This window comes from Chelmon rostratus, chromosome 14 (genome assembly GCF_017976325.1).
Source record: "Chelmon rostratus isolate fCheRos1 chromosome 14, fCheRos1.pri, whole genome shotgun sequence".
Lineage (NCBI taxonomy): Eukaryota > Metazoa > Chordata > Actinopteri > Chaetodontiformes > Chaetodontidae > Chelmon > Chelmon rostratus.
Window position 1 is genome coordinate 21,405,210 of NC_055671.1, and position 26,509 is coordinate 21,431,718.

The 26,509-nt window shown below is 41.6% G+C and overlaps 1 protein-coding gene across 1 annotated transcript in view; it reads right to left on the minus strand.

The window, feature by feature from the left end:
* Positions 1-15,253: 15,253 nt before the first annotated feature.
* sgcd (sarcoglycan, delta (dystrophin-associated glycoprotein)) overlaps positions 15,254-26,509 on the minus strand; it is a 140,237-nt gene continuing 128,981 nt past the window's right edge. The window contains exons 7-8 of the mRNA XM_041952956.1: positions 25,864-25,987; positions 15,254-19,277 (exon numbers count right to left, since the gene is read on the minus strand). Coding sequence (XP_041808890.1) covers positions 19,092-19,277; positions 25,864-25,987 — 310 coding nt within the window. The 3' untranslated portion in view covers positions 15,254-19,091. The remainder of the gene's footprint in view (positions 19,278-25,863; positions 25,988-26,509) is intronic.

Here is a 26,509-nt window from a genome sequence, read left to right on the forward strand (position 1 = left end):
GCTGCAGCATTGGCTGCTGGGAAAAAATGATGTTATATGTCCATTTGTAATTATTGTGAGCAGCAGGGAAGGCGTAAGAGGAGAGTAAAGTCTACGGGGCTCGAGTGGGATCGCCCTGAGAGATGGAATAAAGTCATATTTGTTTTTTTAAGCATATTCAGTCAGCGTGAAACTGTAATTGTAACCCCCCCCCCACTCAAACACACATGCCATCCCTCTCCCCCCTCCTTTTTCCTCCCACATCACCCCATACCCCTCATTCACTCATTCCCTTCCTCCTCTCTCATCGGCCCCATCTTGCTCACTAATAATCTCATCCCTGCTCCTCTCATTCATTCACCCATCCATCCATCCTCCATGTGTGTGACTTCAGCAGCAGATTGTCCTTTTCCCTCCCCCACCTCAGTCCCTGCCCACCCTGTTCCAGAAGACTCTTCCCTCCAACACAAACATGGCCGCCTGTACGAGAGCCCCTCCGGAGCTTCACGACGGCAGCTGATAAACACTCAGACGGCTCGTCCTCGTCTGTCAGTCCGAGCGCTCGACACTGGCAAAACAACTTTTCTAAAATCGACATAATCTCCCGCTAATATTCTGCCTCAATCTTCACGGTGTCAGGAGGCGACACGGGGAAACAAATTATGGTGTGAAGGGTGTTTTCTGTCTTTTTCTGTTCTGTTTTTTGTTGCCTCCCCAGAGCGAGCGAATGTGTGCGTGAACTCAATTAATGCTGGGTGGATAGTTCAGCTGTCAGTTTGAGGCGCTGACAACACACTCGGGCATTTACCCACACACACACACACACACACACACACACACACACACACACACAGACACACAGAAACATGAATGCATACTCATTCACACACATATGCACAAAGAGTCCAGGTGTGAAAACCAAATAGTCCATTCATTTACATCTGAAATAAGAACTAAAAGCAGCAAATTATTCACAATACATAAGACTGAAGGCCCACACCTGCACGCAGGTGTCTTCATTTGTTCTGGTTATTTAGACCTCTGTTTAGGTTGAAGGCAGATCAACCACCACTGCCATGTGCTAATACGAATAATAAAAGGGTCATTAGTCTAATGCTAGCAGGAAGCTGTCTGTCAAGCAGTTTTTAATTCTTAACATCTTGCCGGAACAACAACTTATCACCTGGGTTGGTGTGTTTCTGTACATTTATAAATAAATCAAAGAAGAAAATCAGGATTTGTGCATGCTCACACAGACCTGAAGGTGCAGTCAGACTGGTTTTTTCGCTATTAATTTCTGCGGAGGACGAGTAAAGACACGTGTTTCTGATTGCAAAGCTCTTCGCTTTGTGCGAAGTTCAGTCTGGTTTTACACTTTGATGAGCTGCTTGGCTGCAGTAAGTGTAAGGACAGTGGAAGTGGAGGCTGTGTAAGCTACAGCTTTGTGGACTGCTGTTGTTAGCCTGCTAGCCATCAGGCTTACAATCCTGCCAATGCCATTTGTGAGTAAAATAGAATGAAATGGTAAATGGACTTCATTTATATAGTGCTTTTCAAGGCTACTTTGACAATTCAAAGCACATTCACCCCTTCACACACACTCACAACACTCACACACCAATGACGCCGCATTGGGAGCAATTTGCAGTTCAGTATCTTGCCCAAGGGCACTTCAACATGCGGACTGGAGGAGCCGGGGATTGAACCACTGACCTCTAACCTGCTCCTCCTCATGAGGCACAGGTGTAATTTGTTTGTTTGTTAGTGTGGCAAAGCTAACAAGGATTCAGATGTTCTTCAGGGCAGACAATGAATGGAGTCAGCCTAGTTTTGGCTCCGAAGACCGGAGTAAGTTTATAATGGGGCCAGATTTCTGTTGGTCAATGTGCAGTTTGAGAGACGTCATGACACCCGATTAATGAACAGCCCACGTTCTGATCACATGGATTTCATTTAAAAAAATGTTGGTCAGCTGCTTTCCATGGACCATGGGTTTTTTCAGGGCCTGTAAAATGAACAAAAGACAGCTGGACTTAACTCAGTTGACCCAACAGGTGACACATGGGGAAGGTTTACATGCACACAGGATACCCTGCAGTGACTTCAGTTTTAGGTTGTACTGGAAGTAGCCACAGTGCAACTTCACACTTTATATGATAAGACTTTCATGCTAGTGGTGCAACGGGCTGCAGGTACTTTGAAAAACAGCAAGTCTTCATGCAGTTCAGTTTCAGTTTCAGTCTTGCAGGCAAGTGACAGAGATAATTGAAATGACTGTATGTGAATTACACACCATTTCATTTCTTGATTGGACTTCTTTCGGTGCATGACGATACCACTTTATGTGTCAGTAATGTAAAATCTGAGATGGAGGCATCGTGAGCGCTCATATGACCAAAAACGTGTTTGCTCTTGTCTCTGCAAAAGGCAGCAGGGTGGTGGAGTGAAGGTAGGTGAAGAGTCTCAGTCGGCACTGACTCCCTCCCTGCAGATGAGAGCTGGTGACGTAGCTGAGCGGAGAAATGTAAAGTGCACACTACGTTTCGTCTGTAAAGTGGAGGCCATTGAGCAAACGCAGCTGAAGACCTACAAAAACTGATGAGCATCATATTCCTGTTAGTGAAGCATGTGTTTTGATTTAAGAGTAATAAAGTCAGTTTTAATAAATAAAAGCGAATCAGATGCAGTTTCTACTTCTCCAGTGTGACAAGACGTCATGAGCTTTAACGTGAATAAACGTGCACAGAGGTTCTCTGCTCTCAATATTACATGATAATCCAAAATAGAGACATCACGTTAACAGCTCCGTCAGCTGTTCTCAGAAGAAAGAGCCGCCATTCACAGGAGAAAAAAGTTCTCGTCAATGGCGGCTAACAAAAAGAGGACAGAGAAATTGCTCCATTAAACTGGCTTTATGTCCCCTGTTCTGTGACCCCCATTAGCAGTGTTTCTGTGCTGTGGAGCTTAAGCACTTTTACCTCGGCTTGAAAGAAGCTGGTGACCACAGGTACCAGTGGTGGAAGAAGTATTCAGATCCTGTACTTCAAGTAAAAATACTGCACGGCAGGTAAAAGACAGCTAGCTGCTGGGTTTCAGTAAACGATCAACACATTTTTGTTATGTCGCTGTCCTGTCAGAACCACGTATCTCTGAGCTTTTCAAGACTTCAGAAAAACAGCCCGTTTTCAGCTTTGTGACGAAGCATTTTCCAGCTGATCCAAGGAGGTTCAAGAAGTAGGAAAATTCTCTCAACCCTTAAAGAAACACTTCAGTTATCACAAACAAAATCAACACATTTGGAGATACATGTTTTCACTAAAAAAATAAAGTACAAGTACCTTGAATTTTTACTAAAGTACAGGACTTGAGCAAATACTTTCCACCCGTTTACCCACCACTGCGAGGCAAGACTGAAAGAGAGACGTTTTGAGCTTGGTTGTGCATCTTCGTTAATCATTTTCACTAAGTTATGTTTTGCTTTTAAGACATTTTAGCGCAACAACATAAAAACATCAATATATACTACCAGTAAACAACATTAGAGGACAGACACACTTGACAGGAAACACTCCACGACGTCTGAACGCTCTCTCAGTCTGCGCTGGCGGCGTAATGAAGTCTGCATCAAGTGAATAAAAGTGATCCATTTATATTGTTGCAGAGCCGAGTGTTCACAGATAGTTTGACAGCTTTGTTTCGACCTTGTGGAAAGCCGATGATGAATGTCTCTCTTTCCTGACGCTTTATTGGCTGACAGTCTAATAGCACAGTGAATGAGGGTTTTTAAATGCACGTTAAAGGTTCCTCACACTACTCTCAGGGCCGGTGCAGCTTGTGTTGGCAAAGCTCAGGCACACTGGTGATGAATATGATCTAAAAAGCTTTACTTTGTCTCTTCTTTGTCCGTCACCGGCGCTGGAAACATCCTGGTTTGTCATTGATCAGATTTATATTCCTGCCCCAAAAGATGGAGACTGTCCTGTCTGGAAAAATGAGGCAAAGCAGGGAGGACTGTGACAGTCTTATAGTCCTTTTAAAAGTCAGGGCAACTACCGAAGCAGCAGTTGTGCGTTCTCCATTGTGTTGCATGGCGAATGAGGCATAAACCGACCACTTATTCTGGGAACAGCAGAAGAAAACGAGCTCTCCCACAGCCAGCTTTGCTCGCAACAAGCTCCAGAAAATGCTTAAACAAAAGATAATTTAGCTAACTGCTGGTTAGTGAGCTACACCACAGTGATTTCTTATGAAGCTACGTGAGTCATGACAAACAATCAGGCTGACAAAAATGTACCAATATCATGGTGTGTTCGACAAATGACTCTCTAACAAATTACTCACAGCGAACAAAGTCATCTGCAGTCCTGACTGGAGGCTCATTGGAGCAAACATTATGCATTTTGTACTAACAAAGACTCACTTTTACGTGTATTTGAACGAAGCTTGTTGCAGATCAACCAACCCGAGGGACAGGATACAGCAAACAGAGAGCACCATCATGACCCACAGGGGGCGCACGTATCACGCACAACACACCAGTCCAGTTGGAAAACCAATATAACAAATTATGACAAATTATAAACAAGCCTCATGGACACAAAATATACACAGTGTTAGCAGAAATGCAAAAACATGATGGTAAAATATAACAGTGACTAAAAAATGAAATGTAAAGTGATGCAATCATTAACTGCTGCAGCGAGGTCCAGATTATGACTGGAAGTGCACATTTTCACACTGAATCCCAGCTATGAACAGAGGTGCTAGCAGGCCGATGTTTTACTTTAGATGGAGCCATGCTAGCTGCTTCCCCCTGTGTCCAGTCTTTATGCTAAGCTAAGCTAACTGGCTGCTGGCTGCAGCACAAACATGAGAAGTGCTATACGTGTACATGCAGCTGGCAGATCATTTATTCATTGCCGAGGTTGGCATGCTGATTCGACCAACAGACCAGACTCTCATTCATTTTAAGACTTAAAATCTCAATATAATGACCACATACTGTATAACCACCCGTTATCCTAAATAAAGCTTTTAAACAGTAAACACATATTATGAATTATTATGATATTTGCTCAGGAAGCCTAAGCTCAATGTGTTTACTGTCGCTTTTCATGGCTCAATGTGTTATGAGGCAAAGAGGTGTGTGTTACAAGCTGCAATTTATGAGGGAATGAGAAATCTGATTTCATTTTATTTCCTAGAGCCATATTTTAATGCCAGACATAATGCATGCCCTCTGAATCATATCTGTACAGTGTTGATATGAGATGCATGTTAATGTCAGCTGATATTAAAAGGCTCCTTTGTCTCTCTCTGTTTACATCCCAACAAGGCAGGAAGCCTCGGTGGATATCATCACTCTCACGGCTCCCGGCGGTCTCACATTCTCACCCTCACTCTCTCACCCACTCGTTTCTCTCGCTTCATGTCGTTATTTTTTCCCTCTTTACAGCCCAACAGAGCAGCAAAGCTTCCTTAATATCAGCCTGTAATTAAAAAGTTTACAGTCCTCATTCAGTCTGGAGTCTTCCCTCTGAAGAAGTGTCATGGATAAATTTCAAAAGGATAATTAGGTTTATGGTGACATAGCTATCATAAATATTTACTTGTTTAATTTTTTTGTGTTGCATTAAATTTAATGGTTGCGTACTTGTCATTCTATAAGGGTCCTGCAATGCTCAGTATCATTATCTTTAAAAGAAAAAGAGAAAGGAAAGAGGAGCGAATCTTTACCCATGTAGACTGCTTCAAAAAAAAAGGGCACTTTCAGGACATGATCATTCAATATTTAGGAGCATTAAGGAAAAGGAGGATGTTAAATATTTTTCTTATTGTCAACAAAATCTGAAAAGACCAAAACCACCATTTTAACTGTGTGTGTATCAAAGACAGATATGTCTTATTCATCTACACCAGAGAGCTCCATTGTTGTTCAATTGGAAAATCAGAGAAAGAAAATGCAAACGCTTGTTTCCACCCACTATTGTCATATGATTATTAGTTGGTTCTAACGATAAGCAGTAGGTGGCGCCAATTCTCCAGGCGGAAGGCCTTCATACAAAGATAGATAAGATAAAAACTTTATTTATGCCCATCCGGGGTAGTAGCAGGAAGAAACAAGGCAACAGAGATAGAGAAATTTCAAAAAGCGAAAAACAAAATAAAAAGCAGACTACATATATATATATATATATATATATATATATATGTATAGCAAAATGAAATTTTGACTGTATAAGAGAAAAAATATGTAGAAAAAATATATAAAAAATATGTAATGCCCCAATAACTGTTGGGAAAAAAGCATGCTTCCTTCAGATTAATATTAATAAATAGTGTTAATAATATTGCACAGAAGAATAGAATGTACAAAACAATAAAAAAAATATGTCGGGTATGGGCGTATGTTGGCATAAATGACAAGAAAAAAAAAACAGATTATTTTGCAAACAACATCCACATAGTCTTATGTGAAGTGGTTCTGGAGTTGATGGCGGTGGCGTTCCTTCTTGTACACTGGATGCAGCAGTCTGTTTCTAAAGGAGCTGCTAGGGGCCCCCACTGTGTCATGCAGGAAGTGGGAGGGGTTGTCTATTATTGATGTCAGCTTGGCTGGCTCCCAAACTTTTTCACATCAAGACCAGAAAGAGAAATTTAGTGTCTCCCTAAAACCCAAACTTACAAAAATAGACAAGCAATTGCTTTAAAATCAAAATTTATTATCTACTGATGGAGAACATGAAAACACATGAATTTAAAATGAGGATCACCACTCTCACTCGTCACCACCATGTTAATCTCACATGCACACCCGCACACAGAATATCTGATATTTGTCCAGCATGGAAACCGACACACATACACAGTTAAAACAGAGGCAACACACACCTTCTTCCGATATTGAATAAATGCCTAATGCCTGCCTAGTTCACACTAGAGAGTCAAGTCAGGGATGAAATGTGAGAAAGTCAGTCACAGATACTAATAGTACTTTTTTGCTGTTTTTTGAAAGTCTCTTTGTTGCAGAGGAGAAATTCTTTTGAATGGCCTCGATGCTGAGAATGCTTCGTCTCTCATTACTGAGAACCTTGTGGATGTTCACTTCTAAACTCCTCCTTGTACTTTTGTGTAGACATCATGCACACGATCAATAATGACTGAAACACAGAAGTCACAGGTCTGGTGCATGGAGCATCTGCGCTGAGCAGGCCAGCGCAGCAATAAAGAAATAGTAGTTATATGAGTACATGCATAGCCCTCAAAAGAATAGCCCTCACAAATCATTTCATTGTTATGCATTTTACTCTGAATCCATTTATAGGACACTTAGGAGGATCCAGTTTGGTGCATAAGACGATCAACAACAACAATTCTCAAGAAAATTTCTGTCATTATCCTCTTAGCCCCATGTGAACCTCAGCTTTCTTTAAGTTTATACAGGCAAACACATTGCTAATTAGCGCTGCACGGTTCCATTGATCTTCTCTTCAAAATACCAGTCCGACTGTTTGAAATGGCATACAATGACCATTAAAATAGCTTTAACATCTTGTGCAGCCTAATCCACTGTTTTGTTGCCAGACAACTACAATGTAATTCCAAAATGGCAGCGTTTTCTCCTGTAATAGTGGTGGAGGTGTACTTTTCAATGGGAGGACTCACTCCTTTCAATCTCTGAGCAGCTCATTAGTCCACAGCTTGAACTGCACACCTCCTGCTGTTTACAGCCTCTTTTCATTATAATCTCTTCATCATGTCAACAAAGTTTCAAGAGGCAAGACCTGAACATGCTCAGGTGATACCTCCAACTATAAAGGTGCAACGAAAATAAATGAAGTTTGACTTGATACAGGTGTCAAAGTGTGATACATGTTCAATGCAGCCAAAGCTATGAGCTGAGAGAAGCCGAAAACCGCTGCAGAGCTGGTGAGAATTCTCCGTAATCCAACTCTAACACACTGTCTCGCTTCACTTCAGAGTTTGTGTTCGTCCTCCCCAAAGTACCCAAGAGCAGCGCGCTCCAGGATCAGTAGACTCTGACCTTTCTGACAGAATGTATGCAGGCAAGCACCAAAATCAGAAATTCACGGAGATTCAGGACAAAGATGTCCTTCACAGTTCATAAAGCGACAGTGAATGAAACATTAGCTGCAACAATGGCCTTTTTAATAGACGTTCGCCCTCTTCACATTGTTTAGCTGTTATTTAGTCCTGCATGAATGCGACTATTGTTCCCTTGCGAGAATACAGCCACTGTGTTGCCACTGTAGGTTATTCACGGCATTAAGGGAAAAAACAGGAACAGTTTTTGATCAGAGCCAACGAGTACACGGCCTGAAGCACAAGAAAGTGTTGGCACCTCAGAGCCTGCAGAGGGAGAAAATACACCGACATCACGCAAAGCTGTGTCAGCACAAACTAAAATGACTGACCACTGGTTAAAAATAAAAAAATACAACTAAATAAATGAATTGCTAGGCTTGTTGCCAGTTTCAGCAAAGAAGGAGAGCAAGATGCGCTGTTTTCTTGCAAAGTATTAATTGTTTACATCCTTGGTATGGTGAAATAGAGGAAGCAGCAGGGACGAGGAATGCTGCCTGGATGCACTGAGAGCAACACTGATAATAAGGAAATGGAAATAAAAGGTTTGTAGAGGCATTACAACTTCTGGCATGACTTGCATGGCTAGCGGCCTCATATTAGCCTGCTAACCTCGCTACCTCTTGCTGTTCATCACTGCAGTCCCAACCGAACTGTTTGCCGTTTAACTCACTTTGCAACACTGCACGCGAGTGAATTTTAACCAAATCTGATATTCAGAGCACAGAGAGCAGAGACACTGGCGAGGGAGGACAGTCTGTGTACGCTCACACAACCCTGAGCAGAGGTCTAATCAGCCAAAACCAATGGCAGCATGTGCAGGCCTTACACGCCACCATACCTCATTCAGCAACGCCAAAACACAGCGTTATTGCTGGAGGAAAAGGTAGAACTTCAAAAACAAGGACAGAAAAAGGACCCAAAAACTAAAAGCTGGTTGATTTCCACACATAACAGAAGTGAAAGCTGCCAGTAGGAGAGAGGAAAGCTTTTATACCCACAGCCACTCCCATCTCTCAGCTGCAGCCAGTTGCCTTGATGGTCCACAAAGAGGAACGACAGGTGGAGCAAACAGGTGTGTGGACCACAGCTGTTAGAGTATGCACAGATTACAGTGTCAGTAGAGGATGAATCTGTGTTTAAACCACATGTCAGTATGATGGCACAAAAGTGCAAAAATAAAAGCTGAAATTGCAAATATCTACAAAATGACATGTGACAGAGCTCAAGTGTGGTGACTTCTACCTCCTCCAGGTCACATCTTATTTATTTGACACCCCCCCCCCCCCCCCCCTCGCTCTACCTGCCTGCTTCTTCCTGCCGGTTATCACTTCCCTGCCACAGAATCTCGATGGAGGCTGGCAGCGAGGCCCAGCTCGCCACATTTGATGTTTATCTGCGCTAACAACAGCGAAGTTCCCTCCGTGTTAGATCCATCCCACAGGTTTGATGTCTGCTGTGTAATGAGTGTTACAGGATCAAAGAGCTGCTGGTGTGACGGCAAACGTTTAGTCCTGCCTAGAGTTCATTTACATGTTCGTGTTGTGTGAAAACTTTCATTGTAGTTATCACAGCAAGCGATGGGTGTGAGGGCCAGATGCTTGGAGACAATGTGGGAACCGGTTCGACATCTCTTAATGAACGATGAAGACATTTATCTTTCTCCACCACTGTGACGTCACACACCTAAAAACACTGTTTTATGAAAGTGAAGCTTTCATAGTTTAAAATGGAAAATGCAAAGAGTAATAATTTACCTTGTTTGCATTTGGAGGTGCTCTGTCTTTTTGTGCAGGCGTGTCTTTTATGATGGTCTGTGGGGGAAATGCTTTTCGGGCTGCAGGGCTTGTTTCAGTATCACAGACTGGAACAAATTAGCAGAAAGGCTGACTCTGTGAACCATATCCAGCTCTCTTAATACATGCATGCATGTTTCAAACTAGAGAATGCAACAGAAGTGGAATAATAAGTCTGTGGTTTGTGCTTTAAAGAAAGTGATTTCAGGACCGTGATGGGACCCTCACCCTGAGTGTTTTTTTTTTTCATGGTGAAATGATGAAATCACACCTGGCTCTGCAGATTAGCGCCAGTCACTCAGTAATTGTTAATCCATGTGCTGACATCGCTCAATATCACAACCTTATCACATTCCACTGTATGTGTGTTTTCAGTGAAAGACAGGAAGTGCGAACACTTTGTCAGTGTGTCAGGTGGAAGAGATCTTTTTAAAATAAGTTTATTGATACAGTTTAGATTGCAACTCAGTTCATAAATACAAACGGTATACAGAAAGGAAAATAAATTTAAGAGTCCACTGACATAATTCATTGCATTATCACAATGCGAGCTGGTTTGCATAGAAAGTGTGAGGATCCCCTTTACGTACATCATAGTACAAACGGAAAAAAAAAACCTATAAAATCCTCCAAGACTGACAAGTAAAGTTCTCAGTCTCACAAATCTCAAGCAAACACTGAGTTTTTCCTAACTTTTAAAATGTGTAACCAGTGAGCGTCGGGGATCCGCAAGTGGTAGCTTTACGTTTATGAAGCCACAGAGTACAACCCCCCCCCCCCCCCCCCCCCCCCCCCCCCCCCAGTGAAACAGCTCGCTGGTATTTACACTCATGTGGAAAATATGACAGAATGACATCAGAAGTGACAGGTGTTCAGTCCTGCTTTTTGTGCTCCACTGAAATGACACCATTCATTTTCTAAAGGTCACATGACACATTTCTGTGAAGCCAACAAAAGAAAAAAAAATCCACACCTGGATCAAACAACACTGCAAATACACTCTAGGTTAGAATTTGCTTTAGCCACCTTGGAGTACTTTTTTTTTTCTTTTTACCCCTCCTCCCCCAAAAAATAAATCTTTACAGCTCTACATGCACAATTAAGAGCAGGTCACCTGGTACACCTGGCAGGTAAAAACACATTCAGAAGCATCTATAAATACCACTGATCCAGTTCTCAGCAGGCAAAAGTGAGCAAAAACACGCACACACACCGCAGCTCAAACACAAAATATATTTCATTAAAGGTTTTACACTCACTGCAGATGAAACAGAAACGAAAATCTTTCACCCACACGGCACTCAACGTCCTGTGATACATCGCAGGCAGCGCAGGTGAAAGCAAAGCAAAGCGCGAAATAAAACTTATATGTCAGCCAGAAAAGAGCAACACCTTCATCCACCGGGCGATAAGCTGAAATTCTCGTCACTCGCATTATTGTACCGCCAAAATTAACCGAACTGATGCCTGTATGCACGAAAACCAGAAAACTGAAAAAGGTTTGTTGTAGAAAACATGCGACAGTTGAGCGGCTGACTTATCATCACGTCAGAGGGGGGAGAAATAATTAAAACCAGCTTTCAAACACACACAGATGATAATTATGTGTAATCTCAGGTGACATCGCTTCTCTGTGGGAACTTCAGCACAATCTGCACAGAAACCTCAGTGACCCTTCAGATGTGTGTTCAACCAGCGTCTTCCACATTCACGGTTCAGGTACAGCTGTTCCTCACGCGGCCCTTTAGGTAACATTCTTTTATATGAGGCGTGACACTGAGTTAAGAAAGTCAGTAACTCACTCTCATCTCATGGGCTTCTTCTTTCAATGATGAGAAAGGTCATCTATAAGAGAGTGGCTCTTTATGTGAAGAAGAAGAAGCTCTTTTCTTAGAAGGCCTGCTGCCAAGTGAAATGGCACAAAGTTGCATGAAATCTTCCTCTGCCTCTCTGTGAAGAAGGCACTCGACCTTGAAACATCCTGCGTGATCAGTGTTAGGGGAATGACAAAGGGTTTTTCCAGAAGAGCATTATGTTTGATGCAGCTAATATCAGTTGTTCAAAAAAAAAGATCTGCAAATTTGACACAGGACAAAAGCTTTAATGACACACTAATGTGAATATTTTTTGCAGTGTATCTGTAGCCCGGGGTTAGCTGACACTCAGCGAAGATTGGCTAATGAGCAGTGCAACCGAAGCCCATTTTCCAGGCCTCCAGCAGCTCAGAAACACAGATCAAACACTCTCTCTCTGCGGCTCGGCCTCGCCATCATAAGCTGAAGAAAGCGAGGAGCGCGGCTTAATCTGGGGTGGCACCGGTTCACTCGTCTGATAACACGACAAACAAGAGAGGAGGCGTGACCCAGGCTGAACTCTGCCAGGGCTCAGCACGAGGGTCGGGTGAACGATCAAATTAAAATACGCTGAGGGAAATTTAAGTTTATACTGAGCGAATGAGGCCACCGCTGCTCTACAGCAGCTTTAAACGGACTCATTTGTCTGTTTTAAGGATTTCAATATATGACTTTTAGTAACGGGACAGTTTCTGGAACAGCTGCTGCTGCCCTTAGCATCTTGGTGACGGCAGCGGCTTTGACTTTATGCAAAAAGGAAGGCAAGAGGGCCTGGTTTCCAATAGCTTTCTCTTTCCTAAAGAAGACAAACAGACAGGTCCCACTGTTTTCTCTGAAAAAAAAAAAAAAGCTTCATTAACGCCTGACAAAACGCTCAGGCTCAGGCTCCTTTTTTTTTTTTTTTTTTTTTTTTAATGTGCACATCAGCCGCTTTTACGCTCAGAGACAAAGAAAAGCATTAAAACTCTCTGGAAACCAATTTCACACATATGATTACTCATGCGCCATCAGAACAATGAGCTGGCGCCACGATGATGATGATGAGGACGTCAGCGAAATGCGGGAAGAGGGTGAATCGGGAAGCAGCGTGAGATAAAACACAGTGGACTGCCGTTTCAGGACATTTTGTGTAGATTCAATCCTGTGTCAATGCTCAGTGTTCAGTTTCTCAGTGATATGATCACATGGCATGTACAGTATAGAGGATGCATATTTGTCCAGCATTGTCTAATGTAGGTTGTTTTTCTCCGAAATGAATCATTTAAAAAAATGTTGCCCTTCAATAAATTGATGTATAAGGAACATCACCATTAAACAGTCTGATGTTGTACAATTTCTGAAATGTTTTTCCTTTAAAGGATGATAGGAATTTCAAATGAGGAGAACTGAAATCCCTCACACACGACGCCCACTTTGCAACGGTCTTCAAGTTATAATATCTTCCTGCAGTGAGCTTGAGTTTGGAAGTGAGCTGTCAATTTGTGTGGTTTTGTTGCTGAATCAGGTTTGTAGCCAGGAGACATTTTTGACCAGAAACCCAAAATAAAGGTTAAATTATTTTGATCTTTTAAAATTTTCTGTTAACTGTTCAGTTTTACTGTCTTTGGTTAACATCATTCCTCTCAAAGCTGTTATAACATTGCCAGCAATAAAGCTATCTTAAAGAAAAACTGAAAAATTGTTTAGTGGCAAAAAAGCAGTCAAATTTGGATTTATAGAGCCTAAAAAATACCGAAATATGCACTTTTACTTTTAAAATATAATGCAAAAACCTGCAAACCCACATGAAGGAACAATGTACTGTAGCTCCGGCCTTGTGAAATAAAACAGTTATAAACTACACTGTTATGTTGAATTCTGTGTAATCTCCCGTCCTCCATTCACCCCTGTGTGCAGTAAGTTGCAGAAATGTTTGTGCTGCCGATGAAAAGGAATTTAGTCCAGTGATGCTCGGCCTGAGGGAGAAGATGACTTCCTGTTTCTTTTAGGATGAAATGTTTAAAAAAAAAAATAATAAAAAATCCTACACTGTCAAATTCAGATCAAAGTCGTTTTTTTCATCAGATTGCCTGAAACCAGCTTCTGAACCCCTCAAAACCTTCTTATTATTGACTTCTCCGCTGTATGACATTGTGTTGTTTACGATACACTTGCATTTGAGATCGCAGCACAACAGGTACAAAAAAAAAAGACACCAGAAGAGGGAAATGTGATAAACATGAGCATCATCCTGTTGAACCGTCAGCTTGTCCCACACATCATTACTCTTCCAGATGGCTCTGACGTTTATAGAGACTGAAGCCTGCACCCGGTCTCCGAGCCAGCCTCTGTTCCACGAGCGTCTGGAGCTCGTTATTTTCTTCTTATAGTACTTTTTCATCAGTTTTTCTGAAAATCTCAGAGAAGAGAAAACGGCAGAAAAATGTACTTTCTTCACTTGGTAGAGGTGGAAAAGTTGGTGTATCAAAAGCAAAATGCGACAAAGCAACTACTGCTCATCTCTATGAACCAACACCGATTATTCACAAAACAGCAGTGGGTGGAAGGAGGCACACATTTGCATTTTCTTCTGCAGATTTTCTGAAAATTCTGTTAAAATTTGCACTACATCTGCATCTACAGTTGTAGTATCAACACAGGATCGTGGTAGTTCGTAAAATAGTCCCCAAATTTTGTTGATTCCTGTACATGAACATGATTTTTCCATTTTTTCGAGGCTTTAAAACAAATGTTTTTCAGTTGGAAGTATCTTTTGTGCCTGCACTCTGTTTCTTTGAGTGACCGAAACACTGCATTTTTGAACGCTGCTGGGACTGTGACACCAGAATCCAGGTAAACAGACCATGGACACGAGTCTATGAACTGCCGTGATACTGGGTCGAACAAGATGATCATTTTGATTTAGCTGGAATATCGGGAAACCAGCAGAGAGGCCTGGACTGGTCACTACTGAAGGAAGCTCAAACCCTCTCATGAAGAAGTCTCCGGTGAAAAAGTTCCTTTCTAGTTTTTTACCAGTCAGGGAGGATCCAATGACTACTGCAATCAATTTGAGCAAACGCCTTTTATTTTGGCATCTTTGAAAACTACTCCACGAACGGCAGTTTCAGACTGAAGAATGAAGAAAAATGTAAATATTCAGGATGGATGTTAACCCCAGGGTGCAGCCAGAAAAGGAAGTGCAGAGCGCTCAGCGTGAACACGCAGCTGCATCACAGAATGTGATCTGATGGATGTTATTAATCAATTGCAAACATAATCCACTGGGTGATGCCTGATTACAATTGAATCATTTTTAGATCACTTTGACTCCAACATTTGAAATAGAGAGATATAGAGAAATTCAGAATTTTGATTGGATTTTGTATAATAGTGTTAATAAATTGTTGTTTATACCTATGAAATAAATGCAAATGTAATCAGTTACTGTCTCAAAACCTTTGAGTCTGATTGATAATATTGTTTATGATTTGATAATTAGTGGATTTCTGTTGCATGATCACTGCAGCTCAGGTGAAACCCTGTGTATCATTTCCTTCTCTGCCTTTGTTTTTTTTTTTTAAATTCTTACTTTTGGTTTCTGTGTTTGCTTCTCTGAGAAGCATTCAACAGGTTCTGCGGAGCAGGTGAACGAAACAAAAGCTCACTCGTAGTAGCACAAATTTACACACAGCACACTGGGAGAGAATGCAAAGACCTCGGGCCCAACAGAACAACAACAGCAACGAAACGAGAAGAAAGCAGGTTTGTGTTCGTGCGCAACATCTGAGCCCAGCAGCCGAGGCGAGTACAGGAGGGAGAAGGCATAAAAAACAAAACCTGCTTGTTCTCCACAGGCGAACATTGTATACATCGCTGTACATGCTAACTCAATGAATATCCTTTAACGTTATTTTTTTTTTTTTTTTTGCCATTTTAGTATAAAAACACATACTGATGTACATTATAAAAAGGATTTCCTTTTTGCAAAAGAGCAGTGTTCCTCTTCCGTCGACGTGTATCATCTGATGCTCACCGACGCGGTTAGGTATACATTATTTACATATACAACCGTATAAAAATTTGTATTTCCCTCTTGTACACGTATTCAAAAAACAAATACATCAGATAGGTTCCATTTTGTTGTGAAATATTTCCGAAAGTCCTCTAATATAGACAGAGAAGCTGAGAGACAGTGAGAGGGTTGGTACACCTGACTCTTGAAAAGGATGCGACGCTTTAAACAACGTAAGAGATAAATACGCAACTATGAGCACGTTCAGGAGTCATCACAGGCCACTTGGCAAGCGGGTCTGGTTTCTTGCTGATGCTACCACACAAGGTCTTACGTCTTTTCAAGTTATTGCACCTTAAAAGGTCAAAATCTGGTGCTTTTACAAATTCAACTGTATCGCCAGATAAGAACATTGCAGCTAGACGATCCTGCAAAACAGTTAATGACAATCACGTTTTTGCGTCTTTTTCCAATGATTTTTTAAAGTAGTTCCGCTTTCTGTAATATCTGCGCATGGCAGCTACAGTGTGGTTGCATTGATATTAATGATTGATATCAAAAAATATAAGAAAAGAAAGAAGTGGTCTAGCCAAACTGGTCTTCAGCTAATACAGCTAATGTAGTTCACAGGGTACAAATCAACATGCTTTGAACATCTTAGGTCACAAGATTTGATCCTGTCCAGGTGACAAAAGACACAGGTGTGGAAAGACATAATGATCTTGTGTGGTAACATGCAGGTTTGTGATAAGAAGTGGAAATCAGACCCATTAGTGGCGTAATCTGCCTGTTAAACTCGACAGGATCACATCAACAGGAGCACACATACATGTTTTCACACAGAATAAATGATCATCAAAAGCAAAGAAGCAAAAGCATCGTCCCACACTGGGGAAAAGGAAAAACGCCTCATCCTTTTGCGGAGTCAGGTGTGGACAGCAGGGGGCGCTACGGTCAGATGTGGCTGAAGGTCTTTGCATTCACACAGAAGGAGAGATGGGACGAAACTGAACTGAAATCAGAGATCATGTTACTTGTTGATGCCAAAGAAAGTCTGTGTGATGTGCTTCTTCTTGCCACAAGTGCATCGACATAAGGCACAGGCACAGTTCCCCTCTTTCAACAGAGTGGCTCGCGTTAGTTTGTTTTCATGTCCTTTTGTTTAAAAATGTCCCAGTGCAAGAAACGAGTAGGGTGACCACCGCCGAGGTTCGAGCAGCTTAAATTTATGTTCTGTTCGGTTATAACAGTGTTCACAACTTCCTTCATCGTCAGGGTGGTAGGAGGGGGATGCTGTTTTGGCAGGAAGAGACATGGACGGGATTTTTGCAGGCAAACACTGACAGTCAGTATGTGAAATTAAAAACAGCTTTCCATTCAGTTAAAAATCTAAGGATTACATTAAAAAAAAAAATCTCATTAAAGATAGAAAAACCATCAAACAGACCAGTGGTTGAGAGGTTGAGGTTTGTGTTGCAGCACTTTTCACATCACATCACAGGAAGTGTTAGAGGCGACGTCTCTCCACTTTAAATCAAAATGAGCTGCTAGCTGCTAGCACTGGAAAGCTAACTGAAATGATTTTTCCTGGGTTAAGATGGGAGCATGGCATGGATCATAGTTTGTCATGATACACTCTGGACAGATTGTAGTAAAGATCACATGGGCTGAATATTTTGTGGACTAGTTTGCAACTTTACTGCAATTTCAATTTAGGGAGGGCCTCAGCAAAGAAGGTCTTTCTGTCTGTCTGCCTTTTGAATGAAAATCCCCCCCCAAAACCAGAATGTGGTTAATGTATTGTCGCATAGGCACACTAACAGCACTTAATGCATATACACACACTGTATATAGCACAAACACATCTGTGTTCTGACTGAAATGGCTGTTTATGATATGTCTGCATAAGAAAATGTTCCAATCCCATGGATGTATTTGAGAGCTGGATCCGGACGATTTGTCCCAGTGGCCACTTACGGTACTGCAACTAAAAACTCCCCAGATGCCCAAAACAGCATTTTCCCCATCTGCCACCATTATAAAAGAGGTCTGTGAAACTTTTTAACAGGACACCTCAAATTGCAGTTATCACTCTGTGTTATAAATTTCAATCCATGAAGGTTTTATATTTGCAAAACGTCGAAAGACATTTTAACTGGGAGTGACATCGTCCCAAAGAGCCGAGCTGACCGGTGAGCTCGGAAACATTTTTGGCTTGAGCAATTTTAATTCATTCAGGTGAGTGGGTGCTATTCTGGACTCTGGTATCCAGCTTCTATAATGCATCCATGCCAAGTCCTCATGTTTATTAAACCCTCTTACACCCTGACACAATTCATGTGCACAATTGAGATGAAGTGCTTGTTAGCGTGCCTATGTGGCTTTAAAATTAACAGGAAAAGCAGAAATGCCTTCATCATCTCCGCTGGGGGAACAATCGCAGAAGGAAAAAGAGAAGATGAGGAAAAAGGAGAAGAAGAATTGCAGGGGAGAGGCTGTTGTCATGGGTGATCACCCTAGTGATTCTGGTACTGAAATGCTCTTGAGGGAGAAAGGGAACAGATCAGTGTCTCTTCTAGTAAATCTCTGGAGATTTTCCTTTCAGTTTCTACCAGAATGTGTGTGTGTGTGTGTGTGTGTGTGTGTGTGTGTGTGTACACCATGTTCAAATATGTATGCATGTCTGTAAGCTAGTGTGCGCATCTCTGTGTGTACGCTATTAATAAATAGCATGTACGACTGTTAGGGTCAGACCGATATATTACCGATATATTAGTATATCAGCCAGTCAGTGTCCTGTATTCTCAAAACGATGGAGATGAAGGTTCCTTTCTGACCTCAGCTGTATTAAAAAGTTGTTAAAACCTGCAATGCAACACATTTTTCTTTTTTCTTTTATTCCTGTAATTTAGTTTAAAAGCCTTGTAACTCCAGCTGTACTGTAAGTACAAAGATCTTAGAGAGAGTTTTAGTGTCCCACGATGCTCTGGATGCTGTTTTAAAAGGCTTTTACACTTGAGACATATAAAATTAAGGGAGAAAATATTTCTTCAGCGTTGAAATATCGGCAAAAATATCAGCTGTCACCAGCTCCAATCCAAAATTTTGGGTATTGGCCTGTTGAAACATATCGGTTGAGCCTACATGTCAGTCTGAGTGTGTGTGATTGTAAAGTGTATACATCAGTGTGTCTGTATAAGTACAGTATCTATGATTGTTTATATTTCCATCAGCTCTGGCAGTCTTTGTATGTAGTGTTTGCTGTGAATCAGCTCTAGAGGCAGGCAATATGTGTACATCTGTCTGTTTCTGCCCGTCTTTCTTTCAGGGTATCTGTGTATTTATTTATATTTGTATGTGTCAGTCCTAGAGGCAGATATTTTGGCTGATCTGGCAGGTGGATCCGGTGCCGGCCTGGGACAGGAAAAGCCTCCCGTTGGGGCAAACGCAAACCTCGTAGACAGTCTGCCTAGTCCCAGAGGACGAGGAGCTGGCGGAGGCCTTCCCCTCCGGCAGCCGCATCAGGCGAATCCTTCGGGCATCCAGAGAGATCTGGGGTGGAAGGAGAGAAAACTGGTGAGATTGGAAGATGGGGTAAAAAGAGCTCATGTGATACAAACAGAAAGAGGAGGGAGAAATAGACGAGGAAGATGAGGTTGAGCCCATTTTTGGGAACATGGTTGTTTGCTTGGTGCGTTAAGACTCAACACAAAGCAAATTTTAGAGGCCTTGCAACGCTCCAGGAGGTGAGAATTTAAAAAGTAATGCTTGATCTCACCTGTCTTATCTATTTCACACAAAATGGGACTACAAGTTACAAAATGAACATTATGCTGTATCAAAGAAGACTTGAAAGTAGCGATTGAGACCATAAACTCAATAAGAAACTGTTCACTGAGGTAAGAAATCAAATGAGATGTTGGGTAATTTTCTCATAAGATTCCATACAATCCGACTCATGTTGCAACCAGTAGAGTCGCCCCCTGCTGGCTAAGAATGAATGTTTAAGACACTTTTGCATTGGATTCACTATTCAAACCCTAAAGCTCCATCCACTTCTTACACCATCTGTGGATCTACGGTGCAGAAAGTTTGGATTTTAAGTCAATTATTGTGACTTTGGACACGTTGCCCACTTGTTGTTTAAAGGACACGTCTAAATTAAGTAGACTTTCTTGTTTGCTGATTGTGAATTAATGAGTTTGGACCGACACCAACTGGGCAGGACTCCTCCATCAGGAAGCGCCATGTCTGGCTGAACGCCAACTACAGCTTAGCTCATCTTCAATCCCCTTAAAATCGCTCTTTAACGAACGTCTGCATCAGCTTGTCCTGCCTTTAAATGTTTGCATCCCAGCCCGCAGACTGTACAGTGTGCATGGTCTCCATACCATCATGATCCTCGTTCCACATTCAGACCAGAAGATCAACTTGTTTTCTTTCCACACAGGCTAAAAACTCATCTTTTCCCCGTCCATCGTTACCTTAACTAACCCTCACTGTCTCTTCTCGTCTCTACACTCTAATTGCTTTCAAAGCAAATCTCTTCACCCGCTCTCCTTAGCTTAGCTTTTTATTTTTCTTTCCCAGGTCTTCTACCTCACAGGACTGAACTCACACAAACAGCGTCTGTGGCTCTCAACACCTTAGCGCTGCACATTGACAGTTGCATAGAATGTTAAGTGGTCTAGATACTGAAAGTCACTCTGTACCCAGTTTTTCCTACATCAGATGTTTTTCCATTAATGGCTGCAGTGTATTCCAGCTCTCTAAGACACTTAGTGCAAAGTGAGACGTGTGAATGGAGTGAATGATAAAGGTCATGTGTTGGACTTGAAGCCTATAGTGTGAACACACAGTTAAATCCATGGCAGAAGCCAGAATGCACTTGGTAGGCGACAGGATAGTAAAGCAGGATTGTCACCTGAAGATGCTCAGTTTGTATCCCTGAAGTAGGAGAGAAGATACAGGTGAAGGGTAAAGGTAAGTCTGAGGAATAATTGACGTAAGAACACTCACACAATAGAAAACAGATCAGATATGTTACAGACCAATCAGCAAATTACGCTTCCAAAATTTCATTAAGCAGTTTGCTTAACAGACATTGCTACAGCTACTAATTTGTCAGATCTGTGATGAAACAAATATTGACAAGCATCTTTTTCTCCTCCTCAGATGCTCGTGTTGGAGCTTTATCTGTTGGTGCTTTTTGATGACAGCTGCAGCTCATGGGTTTAAAACTACAGAATTACTGTCTTGCTAACTGTTGTGTATTTTACTCTTCTCACCTTCACGTCTGTGGACTGTTTGCTGTTTTGTTAACTGAATTATCGTGCTGCACTGCCTATGATGATCCTTCACCACTGATGCTTTGTTTCCTCCTGACATGAAGCCCAATCTAACTTATTTCACAGCTAGTTTTTGTATACTCAGAAAAACATTTTGTTAGATAACTCTGAAGAACATCTGCCATGTTCTTTGGAAAATCAGAGGCAAAGAACAATGAGGGACCCGGCCAATCAGGTGTTAGAAGGGCTCATGCTGACGTCTGAGTGGAGGAGAGAACTGACAATCATCTATCGTCCAGCCTACTTGAAGTCACACGTCTCAAACAAACGGCGTTACTTGAATATTTTTCCCTACATCACAGTTAGTGTAACTATGTTCAGATGCATCTAAAGGCAGGGTCGTTTATTGACACATGACACATATTAATAAAGAGACAGTAAATCTGAAACCCTGTCCATCTGAAATCTGAGCATAGCAGCAAAGCACAAAAAAGGTTTACTCTCTGTTGATTCCCAGGTCATTCCTATTGCCTCCTGAGGATTAAAAAGAGAACAAAACTGCAGAAAATTCCATCTGTCACCCCGCCACACACACACATACTCACACACAGCCACTCATTTTACTCACTTCAACCCCACATTGATTGGAACAAACTGTCTTTCTCCCTCTGCACAGACACGAATCACTGCTGCATGAATCCCATCTATCTGCCCTCTCCACCCCCCTCCTCCCCCCTGGGGCTCCTGCAGGGCTGGCGTTTCACTGGCCGAGGAGAGGAGGAGCTCTCAAGCCATAAAAAGGTAAAGGAGCCATTACCAGGCGCCTCAGGGAGGCATCGCAATCAAATGACCTGGAACACTTTTAAAGCAGAGTCTCGGTTGACTTCCTCAGACAGCTGCTGTTGAACAAATCTTTCACCACAAGGGGCAGAGTGTGAAACACTGGGAGAACCTGGGTCTAAGTGTGTGTGTATCTGTGTGTGTGCGCGCGCTAGCTAAGGACAAAAACACATACAGACGAAGCCAGGAAAGGTAAGACTCATTGCTTTGCACACAGTTACCCCGATAGTGCAAACAGATTTTTGATTTTCACATTTTTTTCATTTTGTTTTATGTCTCCACACGTGCTGAAGTTGTTTCAGCTGCTGCTGCCTCCACAAAATAAAGGAGCTACAAATGGTAAAAAGACCCCAACAACATAAATCACTTGGTTTTTTGCATTTTAGACTTAAAAAAACAGAAATTAATACTTATCATATATATAACATTTGTTTATTAATTCAAAATGAATTCCCTATTTAAGAATATATACAAGGAAATTAATTAACCTCAACACACCCTTCAAACATGCTGAATCTCGCAGCAGTTGCAACTTAGGCCACTGTGCGCTGACTGGATTTTATGCCTCGATGCTTCACTAAAAGCTTTATCTTTTAACCTCGTTTGTTGATGACCAATGAGATGACAGCGGCCCACGATGTCACCTGAGAACGTCCTGAGATGAGCAAAATCTTCAGGTCATTCCCAGGCTCTGATATATTTCCCAGGACTGTTCCACCTGGCACACATTGGTTGAGCTAGTTTACGCTGCTCTTTGCCTCTGCACTCCACTCTGGGTACAACCTTCGGGGGAAAGGATGCATTCAGGGACACTACCAAGCGTTGGTCACCTGCATTCTGGCAACACTCAGAGCTCAAGACACATCACAGCCGGGTTTGGTTAAATGTGGTCTGTTAAGCCAGATCAAAAAGTAGTTTACTTTAATGTATTAGAAAGATAATTTAAGTATATAACAGTCATTACAAGTACACTTATCATTTTTGTGCTTCATTTAAAGTATGTCTGACATAAGCTTTCAATAAGTGTACTTTTAATTACATGTGATTAAGTTCTACTTAAATGTATTAAAATGAATATACAAATTCTGAAGTACTTATATTGGTGTTTGGAAATATTTATAAAAAGTGTACTTAAGTGTTCTTTTAAAAAGTGTACTAAATTACGAATACTTTTACTAGTACTAGTAATAAAGTGTACTTGTGAGGAAAAGAGTAAACTTATTTTCAAGTCCTTTTTACTACACTTAGCTTAATTAGAATATAATTTAATTTCACTTTATTTTAAGTATATTTAAGTATATTTCCAACACTTTGGTGATATAATACAATTGCACGACAAGTGCGTTTTGAATGCTCATGTACTTCAGAGCAAAACATTTGAGCCATTTTGCAACTATTTACACTTCAAGTACCGCAAGTGGACTTCGTGCATTCATTAAGGTACGATATTTTTCAGCTGGGATACTTGCGTCCACACCCGGCTGGGATGTAGCCTGGGACTATAACGCCACGTTATATAACTGGTGCAGACGGTGTGGAAAAAGCATGTTGTCGCTGTCAGTTAGCAGGAGAGATTATTAGACTGGATGAAGTTACTCTTTAAGAGAGCGTGGATTTGTTATCGAGTGTCAGTTATATGACCACGAGCGGCTTCAGGAAGCCACAGTGTGTCACGGTCTTCACAAGTGTGTGAGAGTCTATTTCTGTATGTGCCTCTGTGGTTTGTGGGTGTCTAATGAACAGAACCACTCTGTAATTGCTCTGGTGGTGCCAAGGTGTGTGTGTGTGTGTGGGTGTGAGAGACAAAGGTTTGACAAATGGACATTTGCAACACTAATGGTGTGTGAGAATGTGATTCCAATTATATGAATTGACCATCATGAGCTCAATGGACTCATTTTTGACCACACATCCTGCAAGAGGATATGATGTAGGCGTGGCTTCAGACCGATACTGCGGTTGCTTTTAATTGGCTTACACTGAATCCAAGGGCACCTTCCTGAGACAGGCTCTCTCTCCTCGTCCATCTCACATCAGCAGCCTGTCTTAATGTATGAAACAGTTTTTGTGGGAAACTTTTAAACACTTTCTTCTCCCTAATCCCCCTCCGCTGATTTTAACAGATCTGACATGACACGACTGGTGCAACCTAAGGTGGGAAATCCTTTTATCAGCGCAGCCGACCATGATGAATGTGAGGACTGATGTGTGTAACGAATCAAGGGATGGTTGGAGGAATTTAGGAGCAGGGAGGAAAGGATGAAAGAAGGAAAGACGCAGCATGAGGATGAGGACTGGATGAGCGAATAGGGAAAAAAAAAAGATGTTGAGCAAAGTTAAAGACAGAAAGAGGACAGAGGAAGGAAGGAGGAGGAAATGAAAGGACAGGAAAGTGGAAAGGTGGAAAAGATGGATGGAAAAGAGAAAGCTGCTAAAGTAAGCACTAAAATATGAGTTAGTGATAAAGGGAGAATGGGAGGAAAAAAGACAATCAACTTCTGTCCTCTATTTTCCCGCTTTTCTGTGAGGCTCTAACAGATTCTGGTGGACGGCCAGTATGTGGGAAATTGCCACCAGCCAGTAAGCTAAGTGCTGGTCCATGTTGGCTGGGGGAGCTGACTATTGTTTGGATTGTTTGCTAAAAATAAGTTTGGACAGGAGAAATACTGAACTGAGATGGAGCCCCGTCAGCCAGGATGGCCAGCGGACAAGAAAAGTTAATTTCTCAACTTGCCAGAACAGAGTGGGAAGCAGCAGGAAGTGACAGGGCTGCATTTAACAAAGATAATTAGCACCACGTTGCCATCAAATAAACAACCTGATGGGTTTCAAACCAAAGGCTGAATTTCAAAGCCAATGGTGTTGATAACCCATGATTTAAAAATACGATTTTATCCTTGAAAATGTGACTGTGAAGACAGAGCTTTTTCACTGCAGACATTTTGAGCAGTGAGGAAGTCACAGTGTTACGACAGTCACTGTGTTTCCATTTAACTGTCAAGCAAATTTAAGGGAAACTTCTGAAATTTTGCGAGAAAAAGAAAAGCTATGTGTGTTTCCATCAACTGGTTCAGAGTGAATAAAATGGCAAAGCAGTTTCATGGGAAGTTAGCATAGTTTCACATGGCTCTAACAGACGGAGTAGAAGAAGTAGAAAATGTGAAGCACAAACAAAACCAGTTCTGATAACTGACAAAAAAAAGTTCTCAACTGCCAATAACCATCAAAGAACTCGCCTCGGTCATCTACGAGGGAAAAATGACAGCGGAAACAGCTGATCAGATATGTAAATTAAATGTTTGCTTCATCAGGACTTGCTTCCATCTCAAATAACGTGCACTAGCTCTTTTTCAATAAAGACAAAACCCACCTCAAGTGAGCGTAAAAGTTTTTTTGAAACCTTTTCCAGTGTGATACTTTAAAATACACATTAAAATACGCTGATGGAAACACAACTTGTGAGCCGGTAAAAATGTTGTCCCTGAAAAAACTGAGGAGCCTCGTGTCTCATCTTTTAAAGGATGAGTGTGGAACTTTGTTCCAAAATAAGATAAGCACGATTAAGAAAAAACACATTTATTTTGATAGAATGATTGATATGAGGGTAAGTTCTAACTGATAAGGGATAACTTGTTTCACAAAACTAAATCAAAACATTTTTATCAGTCAGAGATTCTGACTGATATAACAGCACTGACTAGATTTTTTGTTTTTAAATCGGTGCTTTCAGGCTAATTCCGGTTTATTACAACTTTAGTGTTATTTTCATCGTATTTAACGTTATTTCTACGCAGCTATGATAACAGGAGTCATTGAGTGAGCCTTCACTGCACGTGAATAGTGTGTGTGCACAACCACAGGAAGTACGAAAGGTCAAAGTTGAAGCAGGAAGCTGGACTTTAAAGTGTCACAGATGTTTAAAACAGACCGTTTGCTTCGTCACTTTACAGTTTGTCATCAGTTTTTCTTATATTTTCTGGACTTGGTGCGGTCGGTGTTGGGTGACAAACCTCTCCGTCTTTGGACTCCAGGCGCAGCTCGTTCCTGCAGATGGCCTGGATGTCTCCAGCCTCAGCCAGGATCTGGATGCCTTTAGGAGCCTCCATCAGCAGGGAGCGGGTGGGAGACTCCAGCCTGGGAAACGAGAAAGGCGGAGCAGCTCTGTTAGTGATATATGTTTGAATGAGCGGGAAAGCAAATTCTTAAAAGAAATGAAAAAAGAAAAGAAAGAAGTTTTCAGCTGTGAGCATCTTTGTTGTGATCATCAGTAGAAAGTTTGACTTTGTTACATTTTTTTTAATTTCAACTGTCCAACAGTCTCATTAAAATCTAACAAGGTCTTGTAAACAAAAGTCACGATTCTGATGCAGCCTGTTTATTAGACGGGTTTAACAATCTGTCATCCTGACACTGTGCAGAAAACAGATTTTTATCAGCTTCAAAAATAACAAGATAAACACTCTTCAGGTAATGAGACCATCCAACACTGTTGAATGGTTATGTTTATGGGTATGAACAGACGGTTATGTAAAATTTCAGGTACATAATTATGGTCAAGTTCTGGTATACGTATCAGCAATCACCTCAACAGAAATATCTGATAAGTATATTGTCCAGGTTTATTGGTAAATGAAGCTGCGATGGCCTGATTCCCAA